At 48.9% G+C, this 18190-nt stretch overlaps 1 protein-coding gene across 1 annotated transcript; it reads left to right on the top strand.

Annotated features, from left to right (window-relative positions):
- The first annotated feature begins 149 nt into the window (after positions 1 to 149).
- Positions 150 to 16714, top strand: NOC4L (nucleolar complex associated 4 homolog). The gene is made up of 15 exons (XM_039505809.1): positions 150 to 319; positions 1038 to 1158; positions 2946 to 3052; positions 3526 to 3633; positions 3870 to 4019; positions 4646 to 4745; positions 5549 to 5583; positions 5669 to 5719; positions 7122 to 7233; positions 8085 to 8145; positions 9308 to 9418; positions 10837 to 11000; positions 12308 to 12390; positions 13458 to 13571; positions 14290 to 16714. The coding sequence occupies exons 1-15, from the start codon at positions 209 to 211 to the stop codon at positions 14404 to 14406; spliced, it is 1545 nt and encodes a 514-aa protein (XP_039361743.1). The 5' UTR covers positions 150 to 208; the 3' UTR covers positions 14407 to 16714.
- Positions 16715 to 18190: the final 1476 nt, after the last annotated feature.

Raw genomic sequence — 18190 nt, forward strand, 5'->3', positions numbered from 1 at the left:
TCCGGGGGTGCACGGGGGTGGGGGCGGCTGCCATGTGCCGCGGGGTGTGCGAGATGCACGGGGGGCGGTGCTGCGCTGCGCTGGCCGCGGCCCGCCTTAGCTCGGGGCGGGGACTCGGCTCCGCCGGGCTGCGCCTCTTCTCGCTGCCGCCAGGGGTCGGGCCGGGCCGGGCCGGCTGCTCCGTCCGCACACGTGGGGTGGCCCAGCCATGGCGCAGCCCGGGCAGAGCGCGGCCGCCGCGCTGGCCTCCAGCCTGGAGTCGGTGCTGCGGAGCCGGGGCAGCGCCAACCGCGTCTTCGAGATCCTGGAGCTGCTGCAGGCGAGCGGGGCCGCGGGCGGTAGCGGGGGTCCGGGGCGCCGGGGTTCGTAGCGGTGGGGGCAGGGTTCGGGGAGCTGGGGCAGGGGACGGGGTTCGGTAGCGGGGCCTGGGGCTGGGGCAGGGGTGCAGTAGCGGGGAGGAGCTGGGGCGGGGGACCAGAGGTCGGTAGCGGGCTGGGGAAGGAGGAGCTGGGGCAGGGGACTGGGGAAGGGAAGGGATCTGGGTCTGGAGGTTGGTGGGGAGCTGGGGCAGGGGACCGGGGTCGGTAGCGGGGAGGAGCTGGGGCAGGGGACTGGGGGAAGGGAAGGAAAGGGGTCTGGGTCTGGAGATTGGTGGGGCAGGGGACTGGGCGTCAGTAGCAATGGAGGGACAGTGAGGGGATCTGAGGGTGGTTGCAGTGGTGGCGGGGTCTGTGGTAAGGGAGAGTGGGGGACTGATTGGGGTGGGCTGGAGGTGAGGGGCAGTTGTGGGGGCAGGGCTAGGAGTCAGTGGCAATGGGGGCAGGGGCTGGTGGGGGTGGCAGTGGGGGGTTTGGGTGGTGGCAATGGGGGTGATGTTGGAGGCATGGGGGGGCCTTTGCAGACAGCCATGCCAGGGGGTTCCTGTGGACAAGCTTGGTCAGCCCCGATAGGAAGGTTTCCTGCTGTCTTCGCCTCCCCTTTGAGCCCCCATCTGTCTCCCTGCGGACCAGCTCTCTGACCTTGCTTCTCTCCCTCAGGTGGACGAGGAGGACGTCGTCCTTTGTGCCATCAGAACCTGCAGCCGGCTGTTCGGGGCGCTGCTGGAGCGGGGGGAGCTGTTCGTAGGCCAGCTGCCGGAAGAAGAGACCCCTCTTGCAGGTAAGCGAGTGGCTGTTTGCTTGCTCTCTGCAGCTCTTTGTAAACCCCGGCCACGTGCTTATGTGACCCCAGTTCCTGGCATTATCCCGTAGCGGCCTTGACAATTCACACTTTCATCAGAACAGGTTAAATCTCCCAACAGCCCTGAGGGCGAGAGGGGCTGGTAAAGCCTGATTTACATAAATGTCTTGTACCAGTTTAACTAGGGAATGTCTACACTACACAGCCTATGCTGGCTTAGCCCCGTAGTGTAGATGCAGCTTGCGGTGCAGGAAACATCACCTCTCCAGCAGCACTAGCTGCGTCAACAAAGGGTTGGTTGGCAGAACTGTGCTGGTTAGGAATGTGTTTTTTTTCACACCCCTGACTTGACAATTATATTGGTATAGCTATGTTAAGTGTAGACCAAGCCTTAAAAATGAAAGTCGTTAAACCAGTGCAACTCTCTAGTGTGGACATGGTCCTACCACACTGATATCAGCCCTAGCCTAACTGCATTCATTATGGGGGGGGGGGGGGCTGCACTGATTTAACAAGGTCTGTTTCTAAATCGCCATAGTGAAATCAGTACCAGATATCAGTAAAGAATGAGTCCTATAGGGCTTGGCTACACTTGCGAGTTAGAGTGCATTAAAGCAGCCCTAGGCACCCTAACTCCTGAGGTGTCCACACTGGCAAGGCACGTAGAGCTCCTGGACTCTGCAGCGGGAGCGCTCCTGGTAATCCACCTCCAGGAGACGCATAAAGCTTACTGCACCTTGACTGAAATGCCCAGATGTCAGTGTGGACGAGGTGTTGCATTACTGCGCTGTGATTGGCCTCTGGAACGTCCCATAATCCCGTAAGTCAAGTGGCCAGTCTTCTCATTGTTTTGAAATCGGCTGCAGGCATGCGGATATCCCCTTTCAGAGCGCTGTTTCTGACAGCCGGCATGCTTATTTGGTCTGAGACAAAGCAAACCATTAGTGTGGAATGCTGCTGTTGTGAGTGTGTGTGTGTGTGTGGGGGGAGGGAAGTTTGCTACTGTCTGAACTTACAAGACAGCGTGTTGACATGCTCTCAGCCCCCCAAAACACACTGTCTCTCCCCCCATACACACAACACGCTCCATCCTCCTCCCCCATTTGAAAAGCAGTTGCAGCCGCATGCACACTGGGATAGCTACCACAATGCACTGCTCTTTGTGGCCACACCAGTGTGCTTGCAGCTGACAGTGTAAACGCACGGCAGCATTTTCCCTGCTGCAGTCTCCGAAGGTTGGTTTAACTCCCAGCACTCTACATCTGCAAGTGTAGCCAAGCCCTTAGTCACCATATGGAAAGGATGAGCTTGTAACAAAAGCACCTGACTTGGAGCCAGGAGATCTGGATTCTGTTCTCTGGTCTGCCACAGACTTTCCTGTGTGACCTTGGGCAAGTCACGTCACCTATCTGCACTGCAGCTTGCCAACTAAAATGGGGATAAGGCCTCCTTATCCTGCAGCGTAGATCGAGGCTTAACATTAATGCACTTTGGGAGCCTCAGATAGAAGATGCCAGAGATTCATGTTTTACAAATGGATAAATTGAGGCCTATGGGGGTTGTAACTTTTCTAAGATCACTGATTGAGTTAGTTCCTGAACAAAGGCCGGAACACGCCTCGTAATGCCTGTTACCAGCTGTAACCCTTAGACTGCTTCCCTCCCTGAGCAGGACTGTCAGAAACCACATTAACTTCTCTGATTTGCTCCATTTCAGTCATGCCCTTGGGCATTCAGAAGCCTCTCTCTTTCTATTTTGCCCTTCAGATAACTACAATGCAGAAGACAAATACAAAATATGGATGAGGCATCGTTATAACAGTTGTGTCAACTGCTTGGTGGAGCTGATGGGCCATGAGGCTTTTCAGGTCAAGGTAAGTTTTGTTAGTTTAATAATATGTTGCCTTGTGCTGGGTGTCCCTTCCAGAATTTGCAAAATAGGTAGGGACAATACTTAGATGGGATGCTTTTGAGGTGAACACGCAGGAAGATATTTGCTCCAATAGGTGACTCCCCAGGAACCTGCTGCCTGCCGCTTCCTGCAGCGCCCATTCGCCGGGAATGGTGAACCGCGGCCACTGCGAGCTGTTGGGGCCCGTGCCTACAGACGGTCAACATCAGCAAAATGTCGCATGGCCCGCAATCAGATTACCCTGATGGGCCGCAGGTGGCCCACCGCTGTCATAAAGACTCTTGCCTTCCTCCCTCAAATAGCACCTCCAATGCTGTCATATATAGCTGAGATTTCTGTTGTTGTCCTGTCATCATATTCATCCTGACTAGAGTGAGCATCTCTAAGATTTATTGTGGGTTTTATTTTAAAATCTTTCTTTTGTCTCCTTTAAAGGAATTATCACTCGCTACCCTCATGAAGTTTGTTGAGTTGGAAGGGAAATACCCTTTGGTCAAAGCAGAATGGAAGGGGAGTTTCAGTTTCCCTCGTGAGCTTTTAAAAGTGAGTGGCAAAACTTAAAAGTAGTTGATGTCAACTATTCTCTGTCATGCACAGAACCTAGACATTGGGAACATATGTTCATCCTCGGACTCCATAGAAGACTAGGCACTGACTTTCTGATGTTTTCTGAGATAACAGAGGTCTGGGGTAGCTCATGGCTAACAAAAATATCTCTGTTAGTGTTTGTGTATAATAGATATTGACATGCTATTTTTTTTTTCAAAACCCTTTGCTAGTTAGTTGTGGAGAACTTAATCCCTTGTGAAGAGGACTCTTCGCTCCTGATTTCACGTTTCCAAGAATACCTGGAGTATGATGACATTCGGTACTTTGTGATGAAGGCTGTCGCTGAAAATATTGGGCAAGTCATGCAGAAGACAAAAGAGGTGCTTTGAATATTACAGTTGAAGTGGGTTTGGGTACCCCTCAGTTTGGAAGCTGCAGCTTGTAGGCGAAGTGAGTGTCTGGGATTCTCCAGCCATACCTGGAATGCCCTTCATGGTCCCAGAGAGAGATGTGTGCTCTTTTGTGTGCCATGAGCTCTTTCCTATTTTATTTGTATGCCAGGTTTACAGAACGCTGTCCTCAATTTTAACTAGGCATGTTTTTCTGGATTCCTTTGCAAAACCTCCTTGATTGGGTACTGCGTTCTGATTTAGCCAAACCTGAGCAATCTGGAGGGCTCAGATAGAAAGTTTTGATTTTTGCTTCATTCTCTAGTGGGCAAACACGGTCGGTTTGTTTTTTCTATCAGCAGCCAAGTTTTTGTTTTGTAAAACAAGGGTTAATTCAGACTCAGGTTTTATATTAGACAAACCAGGAAAATTTAAGACTGGGAGAGTTTGTAAGAATGATTCTAATGTTGATTTGTCTCTGATTCTAACATCCAGAGCTTTGTTTTAATGTGTTTTTCTAATTAAATGCTGTCATTGCAGGTAAAACGGACTAATGTTCAAGTCACTGATCCTTTGTGCAACTCTTACTTATGCATGTGCTTTCCCTCCCTCCCCAGGTTCCGCTTCCAGTTTACCAACAGAATGTATTTTCCCTCATTTCATCGATTAGCATGCCAAGCCAAGAGAACGAGGTGGTCAATTTCATGGTAAAGCAAGGTTAGTGGTTTTTGTAGTGTTGCTATTAGCTTCATGTGATGGCGTATGAGTAGAGGGGGAAAGCATGCTTAGGAGTGTTTGCTTGTTAGAACTCACTAATGTGATTAGAATGACACCAAATGTAACAAAATCCAACTTCTGCAATGCAGAACTTTAAAAAGAAGTATCGTACACGCTCATGACAGTGTATTTAAAAAAGAAAACATTCTACAGTCCTTTTTTAAAACTGCTTTTGAGGTTCTACCCTCTTCTGCTGCCCTGGATCACCTTTTATGGAGGCATCATCTCCAGCTGCTAATAGAGAGTCATGCTCTTGAGGAAAGACAAACCATGGTGTGAGAGCGCCTTTATAAAGCTTTGAAACATCCAAACCTGCTTAATTGTGCGAAGTGTCCATGGTTGGTTATGGTCACTTTAATTGGCATTTATTCCTCCTTCCCATCCATCACACTTCAACCAAGATGGTCTGGGCAAGCCTAGATTCTCATTAGCTCAGAAGTTTAAAGAAGTTTGTTCTTTGTATATTTTTGATCAAACTGCAATGACATGAGAAAAACATGCCTTGTTTAACTCCTCTGTGTTTAAATCTGCATAAGAACAATTTGATTAGTGCTGTCTGAAGTGAAAAGCTTTTCAAATAGCCACAGCTCCATGTAGATTCAGCCTGAAATAAAACTGAACTCAGGCATGCTTGGCTCACTGTAATAATTATAGTGTAGCTATTTAAAAAGGGCCAGTGGAAAGGTGTCGTTTTTTTGGTCATTTCAGGTTAACTATTTGTCTTGCTTTTTTTCCTTAAACAGCTAACCAGGAAGAATGGAAGGTATCAAAGCTAAAGGTAACACTTCATTTGATAATTGGCAGAGTTGAACTCAGTATGTTCATCAGTATGTTTAGCTCAGTGTTTGCATTTTTGTCTTCAGGAGCATAAGCGGGCTTTTGAAAGGATGTGGCTTGGCTTTCTTAAACACAAGGTGAGTGTGAGCTGGCCTTTAATCTAGCCTCCTCTAACTCTTGCTACTATTGCGGTCCTGCAATTTTCTCAAATCATCCACGCAACTTAACACTCTTGGTGTTAAGGCTGATTCCCCACTTTGGCACTTCGAGTGCAGAAGTTGGGGACCCACAGGGATTTTAAAAATTAATACTGGCCACTCCAGGCTTGTATTAAACACCCAAGGTTACAGCTTTTTTCTGACACTGGCTTGGTAAACGCTGCCACCACCCAAATGCAAAAAAGGAAGGAACACTTGGGAATGTCTCCCTGTGGGGTACCCTCAAGCCCTTTAACACCTCCCCCACCTCCCCACGGGAAGATCTGAGAAGGAAAACAAGGAAATTAGTGGTTGTTACCAGCTAATCAAACAACATGCGCGAACTCTTAGAACACCAAAAATCCAACCCTGTTCTTAAACAAGATATATTTTATTAAAAACAAAAAGGAAGAAGATACATTTGGAACTTAGGCTTTTGCTAGATTTTAAAAGAGCAATTCTAAAAATTAAGCACCCAAAATAGCTTTCTTAGGGGTTCAGCTTAAAGGTTACAAGCAAACAAAAGCATCTGGGGTTAGCACAGGAGATTCACAAGCCAAAATAAAGAAATAAACCTGATTGCATCTCTCTAAACATTCCCTGTCCCAATGAATCCTTTCAGGTATGGAAGATGATTTTTCATACACGGTTTAAACTTTACACCGCATTTTTGCTGCCCTCTGTTCCCCTGTTTCACGGAGAACCACAACGGACACAAAGGGAAAGCTTCTTTCCTGATTTTAAAAAGTTCTAGCCTTCCCATTGGCTCTTTTGGTCAGGTGCCCACTCCCTTTTCTTTTACCTGGGGGGCTTTTTAACCCTTTACAGGTAAAGCAAGCAGAGAACAGCCGCCAAGAGGGATTTTGCAGCTAACTGGCTGGCTTGGTGTCCATAAGAGGGAGCTGCCACCACCTTCATTTATCACATGCCCCCCAAATCCCAGCTGGTGTTGGTGTGAACAGGTGCCCTGGGTGACTGGATAACCATCTCTGTCGCATAGCTCCACCTACCCACTCAAAAACCCACAATGTTTTACATTTCCTTAATATCAGCCCCTATAGAGTTCATCTCCCTGTTTGATATCTACGCCCTTAAAATAACGGAAGCCAGCTCTCCTCTCCTACTATGGGTGTTGACCCGGCAGTCACTCTGTGAGAACAGAGCTTCATTGATTTCACAGGGGGTCTCTGCAGGCACAGGATCGGGACCTTTGTCTCTGAACTATGCTATATCTGTCTAGCCCTTTCCAGTTTTCTTCCTGGGTCAACCCTTCTAGCCTTTAATTAGGTGTTGTTTCTCTTCTCTGCAACAAGTGTTTAATGGGATGTTTCCACCTTCACAGCTACCCACCGGCCTTTACAAAAAGGTTCTTGTAATTTTGCACGACTCTATCCTGCCTCACCTGAATGAACCCACCCTTATGATTGACTTCCTGACAGTCGCCTATGACATAGGTGGGTAAAGAAATACACTTCTGTGAATCTTGGGGAATGACAAAGGGCCATGGTATTACTGTGTCTGTCTTTATAGTATGGCATGGGTGGGCTGAGAAAGCTGCATCCCCTCTGCCTTTTGGGGGGGGGCGATTTAAAGAAGTACCCGTCTGGCTGATTCAGTAGAGGTGTGTTGCTTTTGGCTGGAAGGGGGGAAACAGCCTTGAAGAAAGCAGGGAAAATAGATAAAACTTCAGGATCGTGGAGGGTGAGGTAAAGAGAAATAAACCAAATTGGTTGCCAGTACCTGTTTGGGGTTCTGAGAAATAACTTTTTATTCCCGTCCTTTGTACGTAAGGAGATTCTGCTCAGAGCTTTAGATGAGGCGTGTACCAGAAAGATCTCTTAAACCATAGAGTTCAACCAGTGCTGTTGCGAAACAAGCTAAGCTTCCACCGTGGCTGTGTTTAAATGTAAGATGCACCACTTTCTTGCGGAACTGTTAATTCCAAGGCAATATCTTTGTCTCCAGATATTGCCCTCGTGGGGGGGATTAGGCCAGCGTTACTGTGCCTCTTTCAGCTCCTCTCACTTTGTGCATGTATCCTTTTAACTAGAGCTAAAATCACTCAGTAGCAAAAAGCTCTTTAAGAGATTTGTGAGTCTCTGGTAGCCTTTAGTTGAATTCACATCCCTTGAATTTTACAGCCAGTCATTACATTGGGGGGTTTCACATGGGTTAATTGCTGCAGTTTCGAGTGCTCTGAATTTTGTGTCCCTTGGGGGTCCGTTTCCGTTAATGTTTGCTACAGAGACCCGTGATGACCTGTCAGCTTTGCTAGATCTTACTATCCCACTTTGCTCTTTTATAGGTGGAGCAATCAGTCTTCTAGCCTTGAATGGGTTATTTGTTCTGATTCATCAGCATAACCTGTAAGTAAAAAGAACATCATCTTGTTTAAAGGGACAAGTGTTTTGTTTGAGTAGAGTTTTGCAGTTCCTTCTTTATATATAAATGGGACTGACATGGATTCCCCAGTTCCCTGTGCTCTAAAATTCCCTCATTAGAAAGCAAAGTACTGCAGGGTTCTGCAGTAGGGTTCATCCCACTGGGGGTTGGGCTTGTTTGATAATCTGGGCCTTACTATAAATGCCTAAATGGAAACTGAACCCCTCTGAACATGTGAGTGCAGAGCCCTTGAAAATCTAGCCCCACTTGTGCAAAGCACTGCACTTTTCATAAGGACGCTGCAGGATTTAGGGCTGTTACTAGAGAATATTGCAATGTGTTTTCATAAGGCGGGGGTCACACCCTTGAAGCTGGTTGTAGCTCGCCTCAGAGAGATCTGGGACACATTTTCCAGCGGGTAGTGAAGCAGTACTCATTGAGCAGGTTTGAGCTGAAAAGCTCCCAGTTGTGACTTCATCCCTGAGAGAGGGAGAAAAGGAGGCGAGATGCTTGTGTGTGTTGTAGGATGGGGTGAATTTGCTCTTTCTCTATGGTTCTAAATCACCCCTGAATAGGCACCAGCCCTTCTGCCAACCTCTCCCCACCCGCAACCTGCTCCACGAATGAGTTCACTTTGCTTTTTGAGGCGTCCTTTGTTCCACGACTTCTTTCTCTTTCCACATCTGAGCCTTGGTGACTTTGGCCATCTCAGTCCACTTCCCTGGTCCCCGTTGCAAAACCCACCATTGTCTTGTCAGCAGTTTGGGCAGGGGGTGAATGGGCATGAAGACTTAATTGCCCCTATAGGAAAAGGTGAAGTCATGTTTGTGGCGGGTGGGAGCTTTCATTGCCTCTGTCAGTGATCCTGAGCCTCTGTCATCAATGGGAGCTTTGCCGTTGACTTCAGTGGAGGTCGCTCAAGCCAGCGAGAACTCCAGGCGCCAAAGCTGTCTGCAAAAGCACAAAACTCAAAAAAAAAGTTTTTTGGTGGCTGGGGAGAGGAACCTCCATCTGGCAGCTCAGTTGAACGAGGCCAGATGAGGGTGCCCTAGAGAAGGGACTTTAGGGTATAAGGAATGCCACAGCGTGCCTCCAGGTCACTTACAAATCAAGAATTTGCACATATCTGTTTGCTTTTTCTAACAGGGAATACCCCGACTTTTACAAAAAGCTGTACAGCCTCTTAGACCCCTCCATATACCACGTGAAGTACCGAGCCCGGTTTTTCCATTTAGCGGATTTATTTTTGTCTTCATCGTAAGTACCTTTTTGATAATATTTGCCCAGTTATTCCCGCCCTGTGTTTCTGTCCAACCAGAGACTGCCCTTGAACAGTCCCCTGTGCTCGCTGACTAAACGCATTTTGCTGTGTCTGTAGGATCAGATTCTTGTTAGCCTCATGTAGGAAACTGGGCTTGAGAATGTGACTTAGTCTTGTTCCCTCATTTTGCAGTTGCAGAATTTTTGAAGATTTGTCATGTGCCTGAATAGATGAAAAGGGTAAAAGTGCAGTTGTGTATCTGAATGTTATCTGCAGTCCCTTATGTGCTTGTGCTGCTCTTCAGTTCAGCTGGCTGCTGTTTTAAACCAGTAGCTGGAAATGGTGAGCAAATACCATTCTCTCGATGGCTTTAGTAGCAAGCGTGCAATTCAAGAGTGACGTGCAGAGCACTTGCAAGGTTTTGCAGGCGGTAAAGCCATTGAGAAGTTGCCGGCCTTTCATACAAAGGGTTCAACAGCCTGTCTTAACACTGTCAGTTGAGTGCATGGAAGGAAGAAGCTAGATAAACAATCTGCTAATTTGAGGCTATATGTCTATCACTCTTCTGCACTGATGACATACACCAAGAATAACATAGTTTGTGATTTACCACTAGAAAATCAGTATGAATTTCTCTGTGTATTAGGCCACAAGACTGAGTAGCTGTAACTCATCATCCTTAATCCTAGCTCTCCTGTCCTAGAGGAAGTGCCTAGATTGGCTGATGGGTGAGGTAAAATGGAATTGGTTAGTAAAAATAAGGAAAACTGTCATATACGCTTATCAGGCATTGCAGACGGGTTTGGTCTTCACTGACAATTGGAACACTCACCTTAGTCCTAAAGATATTTCATAAATGTATCACCATGGCCTGCGTACCAATTACACGCAGGCACACACACACAACTTCATTTAAAGAACATTATTGAGGTTACAAAGTCAAGCACTCACAAAGTAACAAATGCCTGTACCAATTATCACATACAAAGCTACGAGTCAGTCTCTGCTGGAAATGTCCATAAAGAGATGCCACAGATGCAGATCAAAAGATTGGGGAGCGGGGGAGATGACACACAAGAGTTTTATGGGACATCAGGGAAATTTGAGATTCTAGGCATGGAGCACAAACGGCGGTGGATGGCAACGTGGTGCACGACTCATTGACTTTCACGGGGACTTGGGTGCCAGGCTCCAATTAAAAGAAGCTAAAAGGAAAGGTTAAATTTTTTGCTTGTAGCATCTTTACATTGGACAGTCCAAGAAGGTCACATCAGCATGAAGATGTGCTGTCAGTGACTGCCTGTGTTGTGTCTGGATCAGATTTTTAGGAGCCACGTGCTGCAGAGTTGTCTGCTAGACGCTAGCTAAGGCTTTGACACTTGCGTATCTTCTTGGTCTCTCTTGTTTCCAATAGGCACTTGCCAGCATACCTGGTGGCAGCGTTCATAAAGCGCCTCTCTAGGTTGGCCCTCACCGCTCCGCCCCAGGCTTTGCTCATGGTCATTCCCTTCATCTGCAATCTTTTCCGGAGGCACCCAGCTTGCAAGGTTCTTGTGCACAAACCCAGCGGACCTGAAGGTAATAGGGGAACGGAGAGGGGGCTTGCAGCGCTCTACCACGCGTTCACAAAGGGGCCGGTCCACCAGCTGGGGAAGGTGAAATCCCATCTCCGGATCCCTTCCTGGGTTTTATTAACACAGATTCAGAGTAGTCTCTGTGTCCCTTGTTTGTCTCCAGGATTTCACAGTCCTCATGGCCCATCTGTCAAAGCTCCCCAGTCCTCTCCACCCAGCTGTTGCTCCTTGCTGGTGTCTTCCTCTCAGGCATTCCCACCCAGTAGGGGCACAGAGTTCCTGCTAGGTCCTTCTCTGATGCTAGGACTCCCTATCTGTTCCTCTGCCTTAGAGGCAGGCAGCCCTGTTTGAGAACGTCTGCAGGGCTAATGACTAGAGGCAGGCGTGTGGCCCTGCTATGACAGCTCCCAGCTTGAGTAGGCTCAGGGACTGATACATCCACGCACCCAATGGCACCGTGGTGCTAAAATGTGTATTTAAAAAGAACCAATAAATCTAGAAACCAAAGGCTTCTGGAGCAGGGCGTGGCAAGTAGATCCCTTGTGCTGAGATCTAGCTGCTAAACCTGCCATTCTCTAGGTGTCCAGCTAACTAAATGCTTTCAGAGGATGGATATGTGGGTGCCCAACTGGTGCTTTTTGATGCCCACGTTGAGATGCTTCAAAGGGCCTGATTTTCAGAGGGTGGCTGCTTGGCAGTTTCTGGACATCAGGTTTCAAATTGGCCACACAAAATCACTAGTCACTCGAAAATGTTTGAGTCTGTAGGTGTTTTGAGTTGTTTTAATCTATTTCTTGGATGGCCTGGGGCAGACTTTATTGTGCTCAATATAAAGAATGACAATTTATTTTGGATATGAATAAATATGCTCAGTGTTTCCTTAGTTCCCAGCATTTCTTCCACCAGGTTGGCTTAACAGCCTCCAGTGTCTTTATTGCCTTTTCCGTGACCTGGTTGATGATGGTTTTGAACATGAGTGACAAGCTGGGGCTGTGTGAGACTCCTGTCTTAGCTTCAAACCATTCTGGCATCTTGCCTCCAGTTCTCACAGTCACCTCCTGCACTTGTTACAATTCAGCAGAGTTAGCCACGGTTTGGAGTGCAGGCAGCCCTGAGGTCTGCCAGGTCACATCAGTGCAGGCTTATTCTTCAACCGCAGGCGTGTCAGATATGGTTTCTTATCCCAGTCTAGCTGTGCCTGTTGCGCTCTGTTTCTGCCATGTGTCCCTGATGGTGCGTGTATCCCCATACAGGGAAGCTATTAGTTGTGCATTATAGATGTTCCTATTAATGTCTCTCTTTCTCTCTCAGATCTGTCAGAAGATCCCTACATTATGGACGAGGAAGAGCCATCCGAAAGCAGGGCTTTGGAGAGCTCGCTGTGGGAGCTACAGGTAAGTCCTCCAGTAACCTGACTGGTGCAGGACATAGAGCCCCCCTCTTGCCCCCCTTCTTTGCTTACTTCTCGCCCTCAAACCTCCCCCCCACACCCTCCTTTTCGCTGCATTCCTTTACAATAGGAGGTGTCACTTAAAGAAACATGGTTGGAAATGAGCTGACTTCCTGGCCAGTGTCCTACTTGCCTCTTGCCCCTCGGTTCCAATTGTAATGCAGATGATTTCACATGCACGCGAGCTGGGCTGTAGTTCTGTGGCGGAAATGACCCCTAAGTGCCAGTCCGTCTGGCCACCCAACCGGAAGCACGCAGTTAGCTGCAGAGGATGGTACTGAGAGCAGCAAATATCCTGCACTGAATAAGCAAGACATTAGGGCCAGGGTAAAAATGATCCCACTAAAAACCCATGTGGAGTTTAATTGGGACCAATCCAGTTGGGTTCTGTGGAACTGAAAATCTGTAGCAGATTATCCCCTTTCCCCCTTTCTTTGAATCCTCCTGTGGGATTCTCTAGCCAGGCGGAATGTATTAAATTCTGTGTGGTGGCTCTAAAACTCTACAGCGAGGTTATCATGTCCGGTTTCAATTCCGTGGGGCTTTTGCATAAGGGAGGAAGCCTGCAGGAAACTGTGTTTGCGGGAGCCTGACCTTGGTTGTGATGGACACAGGCAGTGCCCTGTAGTTCTCTCCAGTCAGTCCCTGCCTATGCTAACCAGTGTCCCTACGCAGGGTCTCCCTGGATTAAGGGGCTGCTGACCGCGTGGCAGGTGGCAGGAGGCTGGATTTCTAGGTGCGCCGCATCGATGCTGAAGGTGGGAAGAGCAGCAAACCTATCACTGTTGCTCAGGCAGTAAGGCCCCTATCTGCTATGGTACTTGGGTGCCTAACTCCCCTGGGCATTAGGCACCTAAATACCTTTGAGGATGTGGGCCTTAGTCAGACTAAACTGGTGCTGTAACTGATCAGCAGAGGTTCAGATGCCAGCAGTGGGGGTGGGGAAGCCCGATGGACTCGTCTTGCCCTCCCCCGATTATAGAACGTACCTAGTTCTCCTTGGTGCTTCAGACCCTTCAGAGCCACTATCACCCTGATGTGGCCCAAGCCGCTGCCGTTGTGAACCAGTCGCTGTCTGAACTAGAGGACGACGTATCGGAGCTCCTGGAGCTATCTGCCTACGAGGTAGGGTTGTTCGCTGGGTGTGTGTTTAACACTAGTAATGGATGGGGGCTCGGGTGAGATCACGTCCTGCAGGGGCTAGCCGGGGGCTGCTCAGCTGCAGCACCTGCTGTCCAGGTGGAGCTGGTAGCCAGGCTCGGCGAGGCACTAAGCTCTGCTCTGCCTGCCTGGTGGGAGGGACGTAGGAGTGGGAGGCTGTGACAGCAGCAGGGCCTGATTACACCAGCCAACTTGTTGCTAGTTTAATACTCATTTTGCCAGCTCTAGTCTGTCTCGGAGAAATCCCAGCTGTCAAAATATTTCCCCCTGCCACCGTCTCCTATTGGAGAGCGCTGCTGCAGCCGCAGTGAGGCAGCAGAGCTCTGAGCCCCGGCCCCTTGCTAGGGCTTGAGTGCCTGGGCCTTTGCGCTGGGGGTGAATTTTGCCTTCCATGCATTGCTTAGTGCTGCCTTCACCTTGTTCCTTGTGTGATGGGATAAAGGGTGCAGCTCCCTTAAACCGCCGTCTGTTTCTGTGCTGTCTCCTTTAAAAACGGTTTCTTTTTTCCCCTGTTGTCACATAACTAAAAAGGCCTCGAGAATCCCTGGCTTTCCCCTTTCCTGCTCTGGGTGTGGGGATAAATGTCTGGCCTTGCGTGACTGGAATTTGTATTGCCAAAAAAATCCCCTTTTGCTACAGAGTTCTAATGAAACCCAAATTGCATTTGCCTTTGTTTAAATAGCTTTTCGATAGAGAGCTAAAGAAAAAAGCCACCAGCGTGCCCCTGGAGTTTGAACAAGTGAGAGGATTGTTTGGCAAGAAGGACGATCTCTTTGCAGAGCATTTTGCGCTGGAGTGATGCTGCCTTTCTGTAATACACGTTTCTGTATGACTGACTCTGACTGTGGAAGACACACCCAGCTGATTCATGAGTATTTCCATTGAGGTTTGGCTGTGAAATCCAAGCTGATGATTGGACTAGTTGAGATGTTCCTGTGATCTTCATCTGCCTCCACAAATGGTCTGGTCCTCCTCCTCCTTCCTAACAGATTCCTTGTTTCTCACTAGCCTCCCTTTTGCATTTTATCTTCACCTCCTGCCTGGGGTCAGAAAGCATCTCCCCATAATTGTTCACTGCTGGGTTCTTGCACCTTCCTATGAAGTGTCTGGTGTGGGTTATTGTTGTTGATTGGATATGGGGCTGGATGGACCTGATCTACTCTGGCAGTGCACTCCTCACATTGGCATCTGGGTGCGTGGAGGTGAGGGGAGTGGGGGCCTTCTGAGTGCATTAGGCCTGGGTCCTCCCCGGGTTTCACTCCAGAGATGGCCCCACTCTTGTAATGGAGGACTTGGTCCTGCTGCAGGCGATCTCAATATATGGCTTGTAAAGTGGTGTCAGGTGAATGACGCTACAGCCATTATCGTCTACATATATTTGACAAACTTCAGCTGGTAAGAAACTAGTTTAATCGGAGAAGTATTATAAACTTCTACAGGTACTGGGTTTTGGCTCCTGCATGCAGAGGCTGGAAGAACGGACTCGATTTCCCAAAGCAGCTGTTCACACACGACACCAACTAACTCCATCTACTATGGTGGCGATGGGACCAAATTCTTGCATACACTTCAGTCACTTGGTACAAAGTTACCTTAGCAGAACATTACCACAGGCTAAATCTCTCCTGCTTTGAACATGTGCATACTCTTGGGGATTACTGTGGCTAAATTTCCGGTCAAACTGCAGTGGGAGGCCATGCTGATCCTGGGTATTATCTCCCGAGTGCTGAGAGTTGGTTAAACATAGTTCCACTTACAACTTGGAGGAAGAGGAATGTAGCCAGTGGAAGCCAGTCAGAAGTTAAATAGAGTCTTTCCACTGTTTGATGAAGCTAGGTGAATAGTTTGGTAAAGTCCCAGACTTGGATTTCCAGAAGTGATACAGAAATTTCCTTTGCTGTTGACTTGTGCTTGACTCTTGAAAGATGTTGAGTGCGCAGCTGGAGATCCAGCTATGCGCATGCTTAAGTTAAGCATGTGAGTACTGTCTTTGAAATCAGTGGGTTCCAATGGTAATTAACAAGTTGCTCTTGTTCAGTTAATTTTTAGCTCTGTCTTGCAACAATTTGAACAGAAAATGTTTCTCCATCTCCTGCAAGAAGCAGGTAGAAGGTGGGAGAGACCTAATTTTGACAAGGGGTGGAAGGACAGAGGTAGAAATCTCCGCAGGGTCCTGCATAAGTTGGGACAGAATACATCCTATGATAGTGTCCTCTAACTGACCAGCTTTACGTGTTCTCCAAGCTAAGTGTGGAACAAGTAGCAAATTACCAAGGGCCACATACAAGGAATTGAATAGATAATTCTGTCAGTGGCTATGGGAGATGTGATCCTAGTTCCCAGAGTGCAGTGTCGAACCCATCTCCTGGGGTTGTTTGCTCTCCAGTACCTCTGCTGTTAAACTTCTAAAGGATTTGGCTGGGATATTCAGGGGATCTTTAGGGAATTAGGTGCTGAACTCCAGTTGAATTTCAGTAGGAGCTGGGCACCTGACTTGCTTAGGGAGCTCCCACCTTCATTATTGGCTTCTCACATGCAAAGGCAAGAGTGTGGTCTCAGCCGGTCTCCTTGCCCTCTGCTCCCTGTCTTCTGATATCAGTGGAAGGGTGATGCAGTGCTTGTGACAATAGCCAGTGACTTGGGAGTTCTGAGTTCAAGCCCCCACTGTGGCTTTCTTCCTTATCTGTAAAGGGGGGTGATAGCACTGCCCTACCTCACAGGGGTGTTGTGAGGATCAGTACATTAAAAATTGTGAGGTGCCCAGACACAACAGTCAGGGGAGCCATGTAAGGACCTAAGATGTTCTTGAATAAACTTGTGTCGGATTTTTAACCTGAGGTCTCCTCGATATGTTTGCCTGAAATGTGTAACCTTTGCTACCCTGCCTCAGTGTTACCGACCACTATTAAAATGAGACCTTGCTGCGGAGTCTGACCCCTTGTCTCTCACCCCCAGCTGCCTTCACCCGGACTTTGCCCGGACTGGTGTGCACATGAAGATATGAAGCGTGGTGCAGTCGTTTGAATTTCACTGCAGAGCTAATTCTGGGCTTCTCCTGTTAGATCTTGTGATGGATTAGAGAGGGTCCCTAGTTTCAAATCATGACTAGAAGAAGGAGTTGCCAGATGCACAAGCATTGGGTGAGAATACATGAAAGTGTAGCCATTATTTGTAATACAACTTCTGTCACTTCAAACCCTGGAGGGTGCAAGGAAAACAGATTGTATCCTCATCCCCAAATGGTTCGCTTCTCATTCATTCTGTGTAAGATTAGAAACCTGCAGGTGTTCTATGTGCATAACATTTAGGCATGGTTGACACATGGGGGCGGGGCGGGGTTATGTTGATATCCCAAGTGTGGATTTAAAGGTGCCTCAAACCAATATGACGCATTCCCTTTCTTGTGCAGGAATGAGCTGTACCACTCTAAGTACAGTTCTAGCCATAAAACTGTGTCTGTAGTAGAGGGGGGTTGTATGTTTGCACAGTGGGGCCTGGTCCATGACTAGTGCTCTTAGGCCAGGGGTGGGCAAACTTTTTGGCCTGAGGGCCACTTCGTGGTTGCAAAACTATGGAGGGTGGGGTAGGGAAGGCTGTGCCCCCCAAACAGCCTGGCCCCCGCCCTCTATCGACCCCCTTCCACTTCCTGCCCCTGACCTCCCCCCTCAGAACTCCCGACCCATTCAACCCCCCGGCTCCTTGTCCTGGGACCACCGCCCCCCAGGACCGCATCTGCATCCAACCCCACCCTGTCTCCTGACTGCCTCAACCCCTATCCACACCCCTGCCCCCTGACAGGACTCCCATGCCTCAACCCCTATCCACACCCCTGCCCCCTGACAGGACTCCCACGCCTCAACCCCTATCCACACCCCTGCCCCCTGACAGGACTCCCATGCCTATCCAACCCCCACTGCTCCCCATCCCCTGACCTTCCTGGGGCTCCCTCCCTGAACCTCCACCCCATCCAACTGCCCCCTGGGACTCCCTGCTCCTTATCCAACCCGACCCCTGGCTCCCGGCCCCTTTACCATGCCACACAGCCCGGACGGAGCTCACAGCCCGGCCCGAGTCAGCCGTGCTGCCCAGCAGGAGCGGTGGGCCAGAGCGCAGGTGCAGCGAGGTGAGGCTGTGCGGGGGGAGGGACATCAGGGGAAGGGCTGGGGGCTCAAGGACCGGGCTTATGGTCCTGCGGGCTGGATGTGGCCTGTGGGCCATGGTTTCCCCATCTCTGTCTTAGGCGCTATGGTGTGTAATACACATAGGTTATATTGCTACAACTGTTTGGTGTAGACAAGGCCTTAGTGTCACCACAGGTTGGGCTGTCAGGGTGCTGATACCCATTCCTACTAGCAAAGGAACACCCGGTATTTCATGAGATGAAAATGCCTGGGCGTGGGAAGGGAAGCAGAGTTTTTCTTACCAATCAGATTGACACCATCAGTATTCAGAGGGTTGTATGGGAGGAGGGGTGCGCATGTGCGCAGGGAAATGTGTGACCGGAATCCCCAAGGATCTGCTTGGGACAAGTAGATGCCCTTGGGCTAGGGGGATATTCCTCCCCGGGTAGGGGCACTGCTGAA

The sequence above is a fragment of the Mauremys reevesii genome, linkage group 18 (genome assembly GCF_016161935.1).
Source record: "Mauremys reevesii isolate NIE-2019 linkage group 18, ASM1616193v1, whole genome shotgun sequence".
Classification (NCBI taxonomy): domain Eukaryota; kingdom Metazoa; phylum Chordata; order Testudines; family Geoemydidae; genus Mauremys; species Mauremys reevesii.